The sequence below is a fragment of the Petaurus breviceps genome, unplaced genomic scaffold (genome assembly GCF_028583685.1).
Source record: "Petaurus breviceps papuanus isolate PSGF00001 unplaced genomic scaffold, PetGlider_PUasm1.0 37, whole genome shotgun sequence".
In the NCBI taxonomy this organism is placed as follows: Eukaryota; Metazoa; Chordata; class Mammalia; order Diprotodontia; family Petauridae; genus Petaurus; species Petaurus breviceps.
Genome location: NW_027186296.1, coordinates 105,712,048 through 105,728,795, shown reverse-complemented (window position 1 = coordinate 105,728,795; position 16,748 = coordinate 105,712,048). Strand labels below are relative to the sequence as shown.

General features: G+C 37.1%; 2 protein-coding genes across 12 annotated transcripts in view; one reads left to right on the top strand and one right to left on the bottom strand.

Moving 5' to 3' along the window:
- ANKRD1 (ankyrin repeat domain 1) overlaps positions 1-16,748 on the top strand; it is a 392,615-nt gene that overhangs the window by 14,026 nt on the left and 361,841 nt on the right. The window lies entirely within an intron of this gene.
- The window catches only part of PCGF5 (polycomb group ring finger 5), a 146,877-nt gene that overhangs the window by 13,694 nt on the left and 116,435 nt on the right, over positions 1-16,748 (bottom strand). For all 11 annotated transcript variants that reach the window (XM_069099216.1, XM_069099207.1, XM_069099205.1 and 8 more), the window contains 2 exons: positions 16,069-16,167; positions 12,520-12,609 (listed from right to left, as the gene is read on the bottom strand). In XM_069099216.1, the coding sequence (XP_068955317.1) occupies positions 12,520-12,609; positions 16,069-16,167 (189 nt within the window). The remainder of the gene's footprint in view (positions 1-12,519; positions 12,610-16,068; positions 16,168-16,748) is intronic.

The following is a 16,748-nucleotide window of genomic DNA, read 5'->3' as shown; positions in this document are numbered from 1 at the left end:
TCCTCCTTAGTAGGTTCAACTGGAAAGAGTTTTCTTTTCCATCTAATTTATGAATTTTTAAACAGATTTAGTCACATAACAAAGCTCTGGTCCTTGTTCGGTATACCAAGAGCTTCATGTTGGTCAGTTTTCAAGATTGGGAATGAAAGCTCTGCACCTGCTTAGATTGGTTTCTGGTGTCTGGACATTAAGCTGGAATATGATGAGCTATTTCCCTGTTAAATAACCATCTAATATTAGTTTATCCACTCAAAAATAAAAATTAAACCCCGTCATGATTTTCAGTATCTATACAATTCATCCTAAATGTTTTCTTAACCATAAATGGAAACTATTTCAATATGATTATCAAAACAAATAAAATAAGCATTTTGAACCTACCCAAACAAATAATGTATCTGATGGGCACTGTATATATCTCCAATAAGAAAATATTCAACAGAACAATCTTTAGGAATGAGGCATTCTTCATGAACTGTATCATATGAATATATGATTTTTTTCAAAAAAGGTTGTAAAGTTGGGGAAGGAATAAAATACAAATACATACAACTATGGCACCTTAACTTAAATTTCTTTTTTCCTGAGAAAATTTATTATTCAAAGGTCTTTAGGGAAACAGGCTTTGTAGTCATTGATTATCTGGGTATGAATCACGCATATACCTAAGAAAAACCTTCTAGGGGCGGCCAGGTGGCTCAGTGAGTAAGAGCACCAGCCCCAGAGTCGGGATGACTTGGGATCAAATCCGGGCTCTGATACTTAGCACCACACCCAGAAATAACTGGCTGTGTAACCTTGAGCAAGTTACTTAACCCCAATTGCTTAAAAAAAACAAACAAACAAAACAAACCTTCCACAGGTGGCACTGCTGGTCTCATAGCCACTTTCTTTGCTAACTGCTGCTTCCTGGGGCGGCCTTCCTCTACATTATTACCTTTGCTAAATGTAGCAGTTAATATTAGCAAGCTTTTATGTGGGGTAGGTTGGTAGGGCAGAAGAGTGAAGAAGAAATTATTTCCCTAAGTGATCATTTAAACCTATCATTTATGTTCTCTGTACAAGAGATAGAGTCCTTTCCCCCTTCCTTTATTGAGAGGTGTGGCTCAATCAAGAAGACTTCTTTGCTTTTCTTGAAATTATCACTGCTTCCTGATAGTACAAGTAAAGCAACTAAAAAGGCACCTGGCACCAATTGGGGCCTAAGTGTCTAAAATCATCACCTAAGTGGGTATGATGCAGTAAATTTAGGCACTTCTACTATTATGTGAACAGCTAGCTCCTGGTCATTTTAGGTAGCCGGTTTGATGTAATACTATTTTCAATTAGGTATCCATTTCCATTTTCTCGTCAGCTATTAGTGGAAAGCACTAGTTCTACCATGGATGGTTAAGAGTAATTTACCCACAGCAGCAGTTAGCTCTTATACACTGGGAAATAACAAATGGGTTTGAGGAAGTGTAGCTTTCGTAAATGAGACAAAAAATGGCAGGAGAGACTATGGAGAAGAAAGACTGTGGGGGTTTCAGAGGAGGTTAACAACACACTTTGGAGCAGTGATGTCAAACTTGTAGAAACTGATCCCTGCTGGCTTCATAGTGACTTAGAAAACCTCAAATGATGATGGTCTACATTATACTGTATTTTTATTTATTTTCTTAAATTTTCCCAATCATGTTTTAAGTTCTGACACCTCTGCTTTGGAGGTCAAATAACCAGCTATTATTAGGGTTATCTTGTATGTTAATTGCAATCTACTGCACCTATGTCTTCCTTGACCTTCCAATTTTATATAAATACAAGTTTATTTTTTTTTCTTCCCATGACCTATTCTGGTTGACTGTGGGCTGTTAAGTAACACTTCTGAAACTTGCTCATGATTAAGCTTCACAAATTTTTCAAAAACTATTATTTATGGAACCCACAAGCATTTCCAATGATTTTAAGGAATTTTTAACACTATTCCTTTTCTATCAAATACTAAAACTGAACAAACTTTCCCCCTAAAACCAAACCAATAAAACAGCACACAGTGTTTCCTCTAAAAGTCAAAGTACATTTTGTGATATATCCCCCTATTTTCAGAAGAAAAAAAGCTAACATAAAATAAAATCAAAAATTTTTAAACCACCCAATAAAATGGAATTGATAGTAGTATCTAGAGATAGGAATTCCTGCAGAGCTAAGTGGGGCAACCTGCAATGTTAGAATGGCCTTAGGTTTACCAAAATACAATTAGGCAGCATAATAAAAGCTGGACCAGAATAAATTTTTATTCCTCATTCTTCCTATGATTCAGTTCTATTATGCTACACATGAAATTCACTCACCATATGATTATACAGTTATATTTTTGATCACTAGGAAGAGTCATTGTTTCACAGTTGTATGAAAAAATTCCTCACTGGCTTAAAGTAGTGAGGCTTTATGGAATTTATATGACATTTATTGGGTCTTTCTGCCCAGTGGAGGGCTATACTGTTAATGCTCACATTGCATGCTTGGCTGGGGCAGCACTATGGACCATTTCCCTTGAGGATGCAAATTCTCTATAAGGAACAGGGTCTTGGCTGGATAGAATGAAGGCTTTTTTTAGCCCTACTCACTATGCCAAAGCTCAATAATAAAAGATTTTCTAATGAGGAGAATGGAATCACACTGTTGACACAATCAGATGTGGTCCCCAACTAAATGGGTTATTAGTGAAAGGTAGTGTGAAGTTATGGAAAGAACTCTTAACTTCAGAGTCAGAGGACCTGGGTTCAAATTCTGACCCATTACTTTATGTAGCCTTCAGATAGTCAATTTATGTGCCTGGGCCTCAATTTTGCCATCTAAAAAATGAAAGGGTCGGGGCAGCTAGGTGGCACAGTGACTAGAGCACCAGCCCTGGAGTCAGGAGGACCTGAGTTCAAATCTGGTCTCAGACACTTAACATTTACTACCTGTGTGACTTTGGGCAAGTCACTTAACCCCAATTTCTCTGCCTTCCCCCCTCAAAAAAAAAAAAAAAAGCAAAAAATGAAAGGGTCAGACTAAATGACCGCCAAGGGTCTCCTTCAGTTCAGAAACCTCCAAAACCCTACAAATTTTTATTATCTGTGCCTCATTGTCCTTGCTAAACAACAGAACTTTGAGATCCTAGGTAAGCTGTCTGACACCCTATAAAATTATTCAACTGAAAGCAGGGACCATACCAATTTAACTGCTTATGTCCCTTAGCCCTATGAACTAAGAGGCTAAGAATGTATTCACTTTTTGCAATAAATTAAATCTTTATCCCATCAAAGAATCATTTGACACACAGAAAGAAGTAGTTTATTAACTGATGTTTTAATGATGCCTAAGGAAGCTGAAACAAAAGCCTCTAAAATTTGAGCTCATTCCTTTCACCCTGGGACGAGCAGGACTGTAGCTTTAAGAGTACAAACTTTGCATCAACAATTAAGACAAGTTATTCTTAGAAACTGTAACTAAAAGAGAATTAAGCTTAGTGTTAATGGGAATAAAGAGGGTAAGCTAGTTACTCATCCCTAATGAATGATCCAGTTAAAGGGGTTCTTAAAATAAATTTAACTACCACTCACACTTATATAGTATTTTAATGGTTTATAAAATTCCTTTGCTTAAAACAATCTTAAAACAACATACCACAACAAATTCATTTTTATTAATTCTTTTCTTGGGGAGATTAATCTAGGCACTCAGGAATTGGAGGATTTGGGTCCAAATCCACTTACTACCTGTGTGACCTGGGGAAAGTTATATTGGGTCCCAATTTTCTCACCTTTAAAATGAGAGCATTGGCATCGCCAACATTGAAGATCTCTTCTATCACTAAGTCTACATTCTTATGAACAACTCAGAATTCAACAACTCTAATTATAAATGTGTTTGGTGAACTGGCATGAGGATTACTGAGCCATCAAGTGTTAAAGAAGACCCAGGGAAATATAACCAAATTATGGGGTTGTTGCTTTTTGGGGGAACGGTTACTGGAAACTGGGAAGAAGATGGAGGTGGTAGGGCAGATGCTTGTGGGCAGATAACTGTGACCTTGATATAACAGCATAAATTAATTTTTTTAATGTATAAAAAAGAGTAGGATAGGTAGGAGGGGGCTGTTTGGGGAGGAAATTTTATTCAGCATTTAGTCAAGAAAGAGGCATGGAGCTGAGAAGGGATGCTGGCTCAGCTGAACACAAACTTCTTGATGATCAGGGGCCTTTTTGCATTTGTTTCTACATCCCTGATGCCTACCACATAATATCAATCAACTTAATAAATGTCGGTTGAACCGAATTCAAAAGGAATGGACTTACTCAGCAGAGGGTAGGACTCATTCAACGAGAGGTAAAGGTGAGTTAGGAGGATATAAGGTAGGTAAAGGCAGTGGAAGGTGTCTTATATTTAGAGCTGGAGAAGCTGAGTATAAATCCTAGCTCTGAAGATGGACTGATAGTATGTCTCTGGGCAATTCACTTAACCTGTTAAAAGTCTCAGATGGCTCATGTACAAAGTAAGGAAGTAGGATAGGATGATGAAAAAAGGTGCCAACACACAGGGGTAGGGCATTTAAAACCAGTAAGAATGGAGTATCTAGGTGGTGCAGTGAGTAGAGCACTGTCCCTGGAGTCAGGAGGACCTGAGTTCAAATTCAGCCTCAGACACTTAACACTTACTAGCCGTGTGACCTTGGGTAAGTCACTTAACCCCAATTACCCTGCCTTCCACCCTCAAAAAAAAAAGCCAAAAAAACCAAACAGTAAGAATGATATGAGATGTCTGGAAGTTACTATCCCCAAGTATCTAATGGCTTAAGACTCATTTGGAAAAGAGGCCATGCTCATGTCGGTGCACTTTTGTCACCAAACAGAGCCCACAATGGGGCAAGCATGTGGGGATGAAATATGAAACAATCTAGCAAATTTTACTTGTGATTTTTTAAAATTCTCCCTTGCTTCACCTCTAAGGCTGAAAAGCCCAATTTTCTGTAAATTCAAATGAAAATTGTCAATCTTACCTTTCTCTGCTATTTTCCTTTCCTTTCTTGCATTGTTACCCTTCCTTTGTGTTCTTAATTTTTTTTTCTTTACTTTCCAGCCTCCCTAACACTGCCTCATTCCATGTAGGTCTAGCTCTATAGGAACAGGACTGAAGTTTTCTTCCTACTCTGTCTATATCTGCTGCTTCCAGTCCCCAAAGAAGCACGGTAGAGAAGGATGTGTTGTTAAAATAAACTAAGGTCAGGCCTCTAATCTTTCTCCTACCTAGCTAGTTCACTTAGTTTCATGTCCAAACAACACACCCCAAAACCTGGCCAGGTGTGTGTGTGGGAACGTATGGGTCAATGCAAACTATTAATGCTTCAGGAAAGTACCTAAATGCATATTCTCCTTTGGTTAATGGCATCAGTCTGGAAAGATCATTCTTCAAGTCTGCTCCCTGCCCCAATGAGATGTGAAGAGCACATCATCTCTTAAAGGCTGGGTATCTTCCATACCTGACCTTTGGGTGGCCTTAATGTTTACCAATTTCCTTAACATGGCTGTGGGCAAGTTCTCTTTTCTTTTTCCAAAAATGGAAAGATTTCATGGACATTAGCTATTTTTTGATCACTAAAGAAAATCTTTTAAGTGCAGCTTCAAGACTTTGGAAAACGTTCTCTTTTCTCCTGTTCAAGCCACCACTTAAAACATGTTGGATCTTGCTTTGTCCGTGCTTTGAATGAGCCCCAGACTTTCCCCAGTCTTCCAACATAGAGCTATGACAATCCTAAAATAGAGTCCAATATCTTAATTTTACAGATAAGGAAACTCAGGCCCAGAGAGGCGTGGTGCCAAGGTCACAAAGAGGGGCAATTTCTCACAAGCTTGGTCTCCAGAATCAATGGCTTCTTGGAGAAGGTGGCAGTGTAATAGAGTGGAAGTAGTACCGACCTGGGAGTCAGGAGACCAGGGTGTGAGACCTGGCTCTCCCACTAGTTTGCTGTGTGTGACTTTGAGCAAGTCACTTCCCATCTCTGAGACTCAGTTTCCATATCTGTAAAATGGGGATAACGACACCTGTAGTAATTACTTCCCAGGTTTTGTTGTGAAGAATAAATGATTTAATGAAGGTAAGGTAATCTGCAAACTTACAAGTGCTATATAAATGTCAGTTGTTCCTCTTTCTTTTAGAGTGAAAAAAGGACTTGTTGGGGACGAAGGTTTGAGTCCTGTTGCCCTCCAAGATCTTCCAGTTCTGAGATGCTGCAATTTTGTTTAAAATCGGTTTCCAGTCTATTCCATACAGTGGCACTCCAATTTGAACCTAGAAGCATTTTGCTTTGGACTGTTTCCTTTTATGTGGTAACCTTTCCTCCTTTAGTATAATGGAAAGGGCAGTAGATGGGACACTTCATGAAAGAACCATGTTCAAACCCCGGTTCTGGCACTTATCAAGTCATTTAACCTGACTTGGTCTTAAATATTTTCACCCACAAAATACGTGGGTTGGGAGAGAAGACTTCCAAGGTATCTTCCAGTTCCAAATCTATGACTTTATAATCCTTCCCTTAATAGATAAGAGCAACTAACTTGAATTTGGGGGTAGGAATTTTCTAGTTAGTCTTAATTTCTAGTTAACTAAGGGTTAATGATATTTTAATTTTATTCCTGTTCTGACAATTTTGTTCCTGTTCTGACAAAAAAAAAGCTTTTTAAAATATGCTAAGACTACTTCAACAGCCTGTTGGCTGGTATGACTGCCTTATGTCTCCATACTCTTAACCCATCTTCCATTCAGCTGCCAAAGTGATGTTCCTAACGTGAGGGTCCAACCAGGTCATAAATGCCAGTGGCTTCCTATCTCACCTCTAGGATCAAATACAAAATCCTGTTTGGCTTTCAAAGCCCTTCATAACCCAGATCCCTCTGTTCCTACCTCCCACCTTCTTATACCTCACATTCTTCAAGCATTCTTCAATCTGGTGACACTGGCCTCTTTGCTTTTCCTTCCACAAGACAGCCCATCTCTCAGCTCTGAGTATTTTCAATGGCTGTCCCTCATGCCTGAAATGCTCTCTTCCTTCATTTCTGCCTGGCTTCCTTCAAAGTCCCAGTTAAAATCCCATCTTCCACAAGAAGCCTTTCTCATCTTCTCCTAATTCTAGTGCCTTCCCTCTGCTGATTTCCTATTTAACCCTGTTTATCTGTTGTTTGTACACAATTGTATTCAACCAAAATAAAAGCACTTCATTTTAAAAGACTTTACATGTGTTCAATACAACTAAGAAGGACCACAAGAGCCAGGAATTTGCTCCTGAGGGGAAATGACAAAAAAGCAGACTGATGTAGGGGACAGAGCACGAGCCTCAGAATCATGAAGGCCTGGGTTCCAGGTTCTGCCATATACTAGCTAGGGAGCACTAAGGCAGTTTATTTAGGCTTTGGCTATGCTAGGTAATTAAGACTGAGCTGCAGAGCTACTGCTGGTCTGCATCAGTAGAGGGAGTTTCCTTTCTGTGAGTTTCCTGAAACAATGACAGGCCCAGACAAAAAAATAAAACTAAACTAAAGGTTAATGAGGAATCCAACATAGCATATGAAGATCTCCATGGGGATAATTGGGAAGGTTTTCCTATGAAAATACATGTTTACATGTAAGCCTGGAGTTGCCTAGAGACAGCAGCTACTTTACATGAAAAAGTCCAACCTATCACGCAGTGAATGATTTCCCTCCACAACATTTCTGACAAGCAGTCATCCAGTCTCTGCATACACTTGCCAAAATGGTGGCACTCTACCTTATGAGGCAACTCATTCGACTTTGCACAGCTAAATTCTTTCTTGTGTTGAGTCAAGGTCTGTTGCCCTGTAATTTCCCTTTATCAGGCCTGGTTCCCCTCTTTGGAGACAAGCAAAGTTTGTTATACCTCTCAACAAATAGCAGTACTTTAGATATTTGAAGAATATATTCGTCCTTAAAAGTTTTCTCTTCTCCAGGCTGAATACTATCAATTTCTTCAACCAATCTTAACGTAATAGGGTTCTGATTCTCCTCCCCATCCTAGTCACCATTCTCTGGGCATGTTGCAGTTTGACAATGTCATTCATTTCTGAAAACACAGCACCCAAACAGAACACTGTAGTCTTAGATATAATCTGACCTGAGATGTACACTGGGAGAAGGACAAGGAGTTAAAAGGGAGGGTGACTTACCTAATGTAATGACTTTTAACCTAATTATTGGTAGTTTCTCAAGAATTTCTGAAGTCTTCTGCTTTCTTATGTACATACTGTGAACTTGGTATGAAATCAGTCAGTAAGAACGTGTTAATGGAAGGCTGCATAAAAAAGGCAGGAGTTGTGGTGGATCTTTAGAGATGAGAGAACACACAGAGGCAGAGAGAAAAGAGGGGCTTAGCTTTGTCTTACCTATCTTTCAAATTATAACCCTAACAAAATCACCAACAGGGAGGACAGAACTCTGGAATGGAACAATTTAAGACTCCAATTTTCACAATATTTCTTCAGAGGCTCTGGATGAACCTTTTTATAACAAGGAACTTAGCAGGGGTTGTTTTTTTTTTTTTGTTACCCAACAAAGTGCTTCTGTGACAATATCTCAGAGATAAAAGCCTTGCAATAAAATATATTCTCTAGGTTCCCCAGATCACATTAGTGAAAAGATCAGTGAGTGGTGTTCCCATTTCATAAACACTTTACTACAAAGATGAAACTGACCTGTGTGTTCTGTTTATAAATTCTGCATATTAAAAGCTTCTCTCTTAAGGCAAAGCACAAAAATTCTTAAGCCCTAAATCCTCAGAAGAAATTTCTCCTGATTATCTGGTAGAATGAGTCAACCTTGGTAATATTTTGTAAGTTTCTTACAGTGAGTGAGAGGTTAGACTGTTCCTTCCAATTCTAAGAAACTTTGATCTATGATAAAGTTATGTCATACTATTGACCTTTGCATTCTATAAGCCAATTTTATTATTTTTTTAAGAAAGTAGAAATTAAATGTAAAAACCAATGCTAATACAAGGTTAAGAAATTTAGCCTTACAGAAGGCTGAAAAATGCATGTCAAGAAAAGAGTTACCACAGCAACAGAGATAGAAAGACACTGTACTTATACAATACATTAATATCATAGATTTATACAAAACAGTTTGTGCCACTGTAATAATGGGACAAATCTCAAGAAATCAAATTTTGGAAGGATGGGTTTAAATCAGAAAGATGTCTGCTCATTTCTATAGGTGAATTTTATGATTTGTACTTGTAATGGTAACCTAATAAATAAAACATTGGTTCATTCAAAGTAGAAAAAATCTTGGATTGGCCATCAGGAAACCTAGGTTCTACCTAATCTCAGTTTTGTCACTAACAAACAATGCAAGCCATCACCTTTCTAAGTTTCATTTCCTTTTTTTGAAAAATAAGGGCTTTGGGCCAGATGATCTTTAAGGTCTGCTTATGAGGTAGGAACTTAATTTGTCCTTATATTCAAATCTATGTATTAATAAAGCAGTTTGTATACCACTTGGCTACACACTAGCCAGGAAACGCATCTTTTGCACTCATGTTCAACTTTGATAGTTAATTATTCGTGGCAAATTGAAAAAAAAAAAGTTTATGCTAAAAAATTAAAAGTGCGTCAAAAAACCCCACTGCATCTCAATGTAGAAATTAGGTAGAAGTGAGAATGAATTAGGTAGCAATATGGATAGCCGGATATATAGAAGTTTGGCACTGAATTATGCACAAAAATTGTAAAGCATTTTATAATGTTGCTGCAAAATATGTATACTCACTAACTATGAAGTACTGAGACAGATTTCTGGGTGTGGCTTGTGAATCTGAAGTTATACTGTATGTATTATTATATTGTATGCAACAGGTCCTGTTTAGTATCTTTTTTTTTTTTTAAAGCAATCGGAGTTAAGTAACTTGCTCAAGATTACACGGCCAGTTATTAGTTCTGGGTGTGGTGCTGAGTATCTGAGCCCGGATTTGATCCAGGTCATCCCGACACTGGAGCCGGTGCTCTTACTCACTGAGCCACCTGGCCACCCCTAAGCAATTTGGGTTAAGTAACTTGCTCAAGGTTACACGGCCAGGTGTTTCTGGGTGGGTGCTAAGTGTCTGAGCCCGGGATTCGATCTCCAGGTCTTCTCAACACTGGAGCCGGTGCTCTTACTCGCTGTGCTACCTGGCCGCCCCTTATTTAGTATCTTTTAATACAATAAAAACAACAACAACAACTAACATTTATATAGTTATTACTATGTGCCAAGCACTGTGCTAATTAAGTGCTTTAAAATTATTATCTCATTTGATCCCCCAACAACGCTAGGAAAGGATAAGCTTATTTCTATTCCTATTTAACATAGGGGGGGAAACTGAGGCAAATAGAGGTTAAGTGTGACTTCCCCAGGTTCACTGAGACAGTGAGTACCTGAAGCAGGGTTTGAACTCAGGTTTTCCTGACTCCAAGCCCAGTTCTCTCTCCACTGCTTTATAACTCTTAACTGGAATTTTCAGCCTTAATGACTTGTGAAAAGTTCTTTAAAGAAAATAAGCATACCTAAATACCTGAGAATTTTATCAGAAAGTCCCTAAGAAAACTCTTGAGTTTATTTTAAAAATCTGCTATATATAATTAAATGTATGTAATTCAGAGTGTGAGTTTTGTAAAGACTGACTTATCTGGCATCCTATAAAGGAAAATTTACATTTATCATAGTGCTCCCACATTTCACTAACACAACAATGGAAGCTTCACATAAGGATCCAGAGGTACTCCTGTTAAGATACGGAAGTGGCCTTCTGAATCAAGGTCTTCCTACCCTGAAGCAGCACTAATCCAGCCTGTTTCTCAAACTTGTTCCCTAATTTTCTGAAAACCGATCATTTACATAAAAACCTAAATCCTCCTATTAACAATTCCATCCCATAATCACATTGGTTATTCACATTTGCTATGTATTATATACTGTAATCTGCAATCATTTAAAAATTAATTTTACAACTATCTTTGTTCAAATAGCACTCAAAACTAGCTTTGTAAATTGATGTAAATTTATTATTTCAAAACACAAGTTAGATTGCAGTCTTAGTTCTACAAAATACAAAAAATGTTTAAATATGAAAAAAATCTTGTCTTCCAAAGTGTGATCAAAGATGGCATTAATCACTTTTAGAGAAAGAGTAATGTGGCTAGTTCTGTATTTCTATCTAATTTACAAGAGTTAAGAGAAGGTGAGCTACATGGATCCTAAATTCTAATAATTTCTAAATCTACATGTGTATAATGATCTTTTATAAACAGTTTCAAAATATATCGCTAGATAAAATTTTTGCTGAAGTCTATTTGTCAATATACTTTTCATAAGTTTTTAAAGGGTACCTAACAGATATGTATACATTCTTTATCAGCCCTGGAATAAGCCATTTGTAGCTCTCGAAATCATCTTAAAGTTTGGGAAAATTATTTCTAAACCTTTTCTCCCCCTCCCTTTTCTACACATGATTTTCCCACACTCAAAGGAGAATTAGAACTGTAGGACAATAATTTTAGGAGTTCTGGCAACTAAAGTTATAGGTTTGCTCATGTCTGACCTAATTTTTTACTTGCTATTTGGAAGTAGACTGACTTGCATAGCATTTATAAAATTTGTATAACATGCTAAATAATTAGAAAAGTTCTGCTTTGTTCTGTTCCTCTTGCCTACCCTGAGCCAAAAATAGATTGGTACCTCTAAAGTTGGAATAGATGAGACAGAAGATGCTGCTACCAAGGCTTTCTGATACAACATCTCACTTAGTTAATCCCCCAAACATTTGCATTCTAAACCTCTAAGCAGGGGCAGAAGGTTCAGCTTTTTCCCCTATCAAGTTACCAAAGTATATATTTTTAAAAGTCTTAAGTCTGAAAAGTATTCATTCCCTCCCTCTTCTAATCTCCCTAGAACATTTCAATCTTGCCTTTGACAGTATCACTCTCTACTTTGCATACTGATTTGAAGCTCTTTGAGGCTGGGCTTGCCATTTTTCATCTTTTTACACCTAGCACGGAACACTAAGGCCTGAAACCATGAAAGGTGTCTAATAAAATGTCCGAATAAGGGAAAACCAATTTTTTTTTGTTTTGAAGTTGCTATTGAAACTCTGAATGTATGTGACAGAGCTAAGGCTGTCCCCCTTGATTACACACAATTAACAGCTCACTAGCTAGCTCATGCCCTCAATTCACCTGGTACTAATTTTCTCATGCCTTAACCATGTATGGCAAAGTAATAAATTTTGTCCTTGAATTAGTTTTGCAAATCCTGAATATAAAACTACTAGATACCTTCCCCAAGCTATTCTCTTTTCTCAATTATATATGCAACAAGAAACACTGGTGAATCCATATTCGTTTAAATTTTCCTGACAAATTACAAGCCCTGGGTAAAATGTTGGTAATACAAATTGTATATTGTGAAATATGGAAGTAATAGACATATAAATACAAACAAAAAGTTATTTACATTTTCGCCTCTTAGTCGCCATCTTGTCATATAGATGAATTCCATGGTGTGGTCCTTCCCCATAATTTCACCATTGCATAGTACATCCAGCTTTAAAAAAAAAAAGTAAGGCATCCATTAACATTTTATTCTGAATTTATCATTAACAATGATTCCCCATTTTCAGATAAGTACAAATAATTAGAAAAAATTTGTAAGACTCTTGGAAATATTCAATAAACATATTCAAGTCTATACTATCAAAGGACATCTCAGGTAAATAGTAGTTATGTCAAGTTACTGTATAGTATAGTTTGTTTGTCTGGCCCTCTTGTATCTGGATCTTAAGTTCATTCACAGTATTTGGCCATACAACTTACCTTTATAATTTCCTTTTGTCATGAAATCTTACAACTGTCTCTAGTATCTTTTTGTGATTAATCTTTAATTAGCACAAACAGATACCTCTGATGATTTCTAGGTTCATCACTTAGGTCTCTTTGGATTTATTTCTCACAAGTTTTGATTTGGAAAAAGCATACAGAAATCTAATGCTTTATGGAATTTTAGAGATTTCTTTTAAAATTCTAGAATTATCTCTAGATAAATTAACATAAGTAGTTGAGTTATACCATGGTCGTACTTAAACTCAACTTACACTTCAGTAACCGCATTTATTAAATAAAAGGGCCATAGCCAGGGGTGGGGAACCATGTGGCCTTCTAGGTCCTTGGGTGCAGCTTTTTGACTGAGTCCTTTTTTTACAGAACAAATCCCTTTATTAAGGAGATTTGTTCTGTACAGTTTGGATTCAGTCAAAGGGCCATGCTTGAGGGCCTAGAGGGCCACATGTGGCCTCAAGGCCGCAGGTTCCCCACCCCACTACACTATTGGTCCAATGGTATTTTGTATTGTTATCTAGAATTATAGAGTCATCAGGACTACAAATCTCTTCTATTCAAGGCTGGTCAGTGAGAGGGTTCCCTGGATCAGGCTACAGGTAAAAGGAAAGGGGAAGAGATAATGTCCTGTCCTGCTATCACCATGAGATCTCTAGGGCTGTGGATCATTTGGGGCTCCTCTTCTCTCTGGCCTCTGTGGCCCCGGAACAGATCTGAAGCACTCAAGGTGAAAGGAAAGAAAAACTCATAACCCACTGCTGCTTTTAATTGCCCCTCTGCATCACTCCCCCCACGCCCTCCTTTTTTTTCACCCACTGCTGCATTTGTCTGAAATCCTCACTTTTCACTACTTCTTACCTCACTCCGCTATCTTATTTACCCTACCTTTCACCAAAGCTCCTATGTCTTTACTCTTCAATCACCACTGTTCCTTTGAGTTGGAAAAAAACCCTATTTTCCTATGAAAGAGGCGTGGCCTAACTGCCTTCCTTATACTGTAAGAGCCAGGAGCCAGTGACTGGGGCTATGTGAATCTCAAGTTCCATTGTTTACTGGGTGGGGTTATGAAAAGGGGAGTTAATGATTCTCCTGCCAGGGTACTAGAATTTGGAGATGTGGCTCCTGGCATACCAAGATGGAATTCTGAACATTCTGCTATACCTACTACCTGAGTTTCACAGCTGTATATTAAATTTAGATACATTATGGGTCAAAGATTTTGGTGGGGTTTCCTGGCAAACTCGGGGAAAGTTTTCTCATCATCATGAATAAGAGTTTTTATGAAGAAGTGTATTGGCTTCCAAAGAATCAATTTACCAATCAATTTTTTTTGGAAAATAATTTCTATATTAAAAAATTATCTGTACTCATTTAAAATTTTAGATTCTGCATGTTTGAGAGATTTTTAAAATTTTTTAAAAATCATCTTTCTAGGATCTTATTTCTAATAAATGGTTCAAATTTCAAACTATACATCCCAAAATATAATTTATCTACCTCCTCATCCTTGAAGAGGTAAATAAACTTTGATGTAAAGTTCAAGCCACAGCATGAAATCACAGTGTGTTTTGAATACATTCAGTAGTTTTCAGAAGCTGAGGGAATTAGGCACAGTAGGGATCAATAAAAATAATGGCACTTGTTCAAACAAGGAAAGAGAAGAGTTATGGATGAAGCACCTGAAGGTATAATAGCACTGTCACCCTGGGCAGTCAAATTTGGTTATATTATACCCCCACCAGTTTCTCAAAATCCCCTAAAACATCCAGCATATATTCTCTAAACCTTCTGACTAAAGTCCAAGTTATGTTATAATCAAGTATGGTGAAATCCTCCTTCATTTGAAAGGCCTAAGGAAAATCAAGTTAAGTCTACATAGTTTGAGATTTGTAATAAAAAGTGATGTGTTACCATACATAATGACTATAGAAACATTGGTCCTTTTAAAAAGTCCCTGGCATAACACAGATATCTATTACAAAGACGACATCATTTACAACCTGACAGTCTTTACAGCTGTCAACATGCAAAATATCAGCATTGCTGTAAACCTTGGACCTGTGATTTCATTTCTCTGGGACAATTTCCTCACATAAATCAGGGCACTGAGCCAGCTGATGTGAGGTCCTTTTTGTCTCTAAGTTCTATGATACTAAAACAGAATAAGATTAATTCTTTCTTTGATACTAATGAATAGGTCTGAAGGAAGATTAAAAATGCTTCTGCAAGTTACTTTTGGATGGTAGCAACAAGGTATGAGGCTCCAGATCTGAGCCACAATGTTGAGACTGAGAAACTGCCCAGTGGGTCAGTTTCCTACAGAACAGCCCGAAGCTGGAGAGGTGGGGTCAACATCAGAGGGGAGTGTTCCCTCTCTGCTTGGCCGTTCATGACAATCCTAAACAGAATCATCTCAAAGTTGATTCTATTAGAGCATCGGTGGGGAACCTGCGGCCGTCTAGGTCCTTGGGTGCAGACTTTTAACTGAGTCCTAGTTTTATAGAACAAATCCTTTTATTAAGGAGGCTTGTTCTGTGAAGTTTGGATTCAGCCAAAGGGCCACACTTGATGACCCTACAGGGTCACCTGTTCAGAGTTTCTTGTAATATTGCTCCATATCTGGAAGTTAGGCACCTTTCCTCTTTTCTTATTGCAGAGGAAAAGAGAGGCTAGAGAAAGTTACAGACCACAAAAAGTCTAAGCACATGCCCACAAATAAACTTCAATATATCACTGGAATAAAATTAAAATCCAGGTTCCCAAAACCAAAGTTCAGAACAGAAATTCATTTACTTTGCAACTAACAAAGACAAAAGGAAGTCTGTAAAATTTGTGCTAACCTACAGCAGTTGAACTAAGTTATTTATCTGGAGATTATTTAAGATTAGATTAAGTCCACCATTCTTTTATTTAAACCATTCTTTTACTCACAAAAGACCAACAAAGTCTTCTCAAAGTTTCAGTGTGACCATGCTAGGAAATATTAAACTAGGAAATATATGAATAGAATTCAATATTCTCCAAAAACAACTAGGGAAAAAAAACAGAAAAAATACTAAAATATAGAAAATTAAAAATATATTATCAAATTTTCTCTTTATAATTTATCTCAAATCGGAGTAATGGTATATACAAAACAATAGAAGAAAGATACGACTTTTCAACTTACCTCATAAGAACTTGGAAGCTTCAACTTTAAACTTAGAAATTTTTTAATAGTTCCCACAGTCACACGTGTAGAACATCGGATAAATTTCTTCATTAAACCCTAATATAAATAAATTAGGCAATTAGTCAAAACATGCTACCCTACTTTTGTTAAAGTAGTTATACTGCTTAAAGGAAGGCTAGTTCCATATTTATTGGTAGTCGTTTAAGAATTAATTTTAAACTTTTCTTAATTTCGAACTTTTTAAAGGTAGTTCTTCAATACTTGGAAGTAAGCTGCTTCCCTTACTAATGCATTTTTCTGAGTTTACATTTCACAAAGCTATTTCCCAAGAGTATACTTTTTTTTGTTAAAAGTAGTCACTCTATATTTGAGGGAAGAGAGCTAAAAAGAAAGCTCCTAAGAGACTACCAAAAATATTGCCAAATCTATCATTCTACAAGAATCAAGAACATCTTATGAGAAGGTTACCTCATTTTTCCTTGTAATATAGTATGATACCAAAATAAGAAAGAAGCTTCAAGGAGTATATACTGTCTGGGAGAACATTATTGTGAAGTTAAAAACCAACCAACCCTCTACCTTTTCTTTTATTAGTAACTTATTACAATTATAAATCTGGAAGTTAATGACAACTAAGAATTGCTCCTTATATGTGATACTCACATTGTGAAATGAAT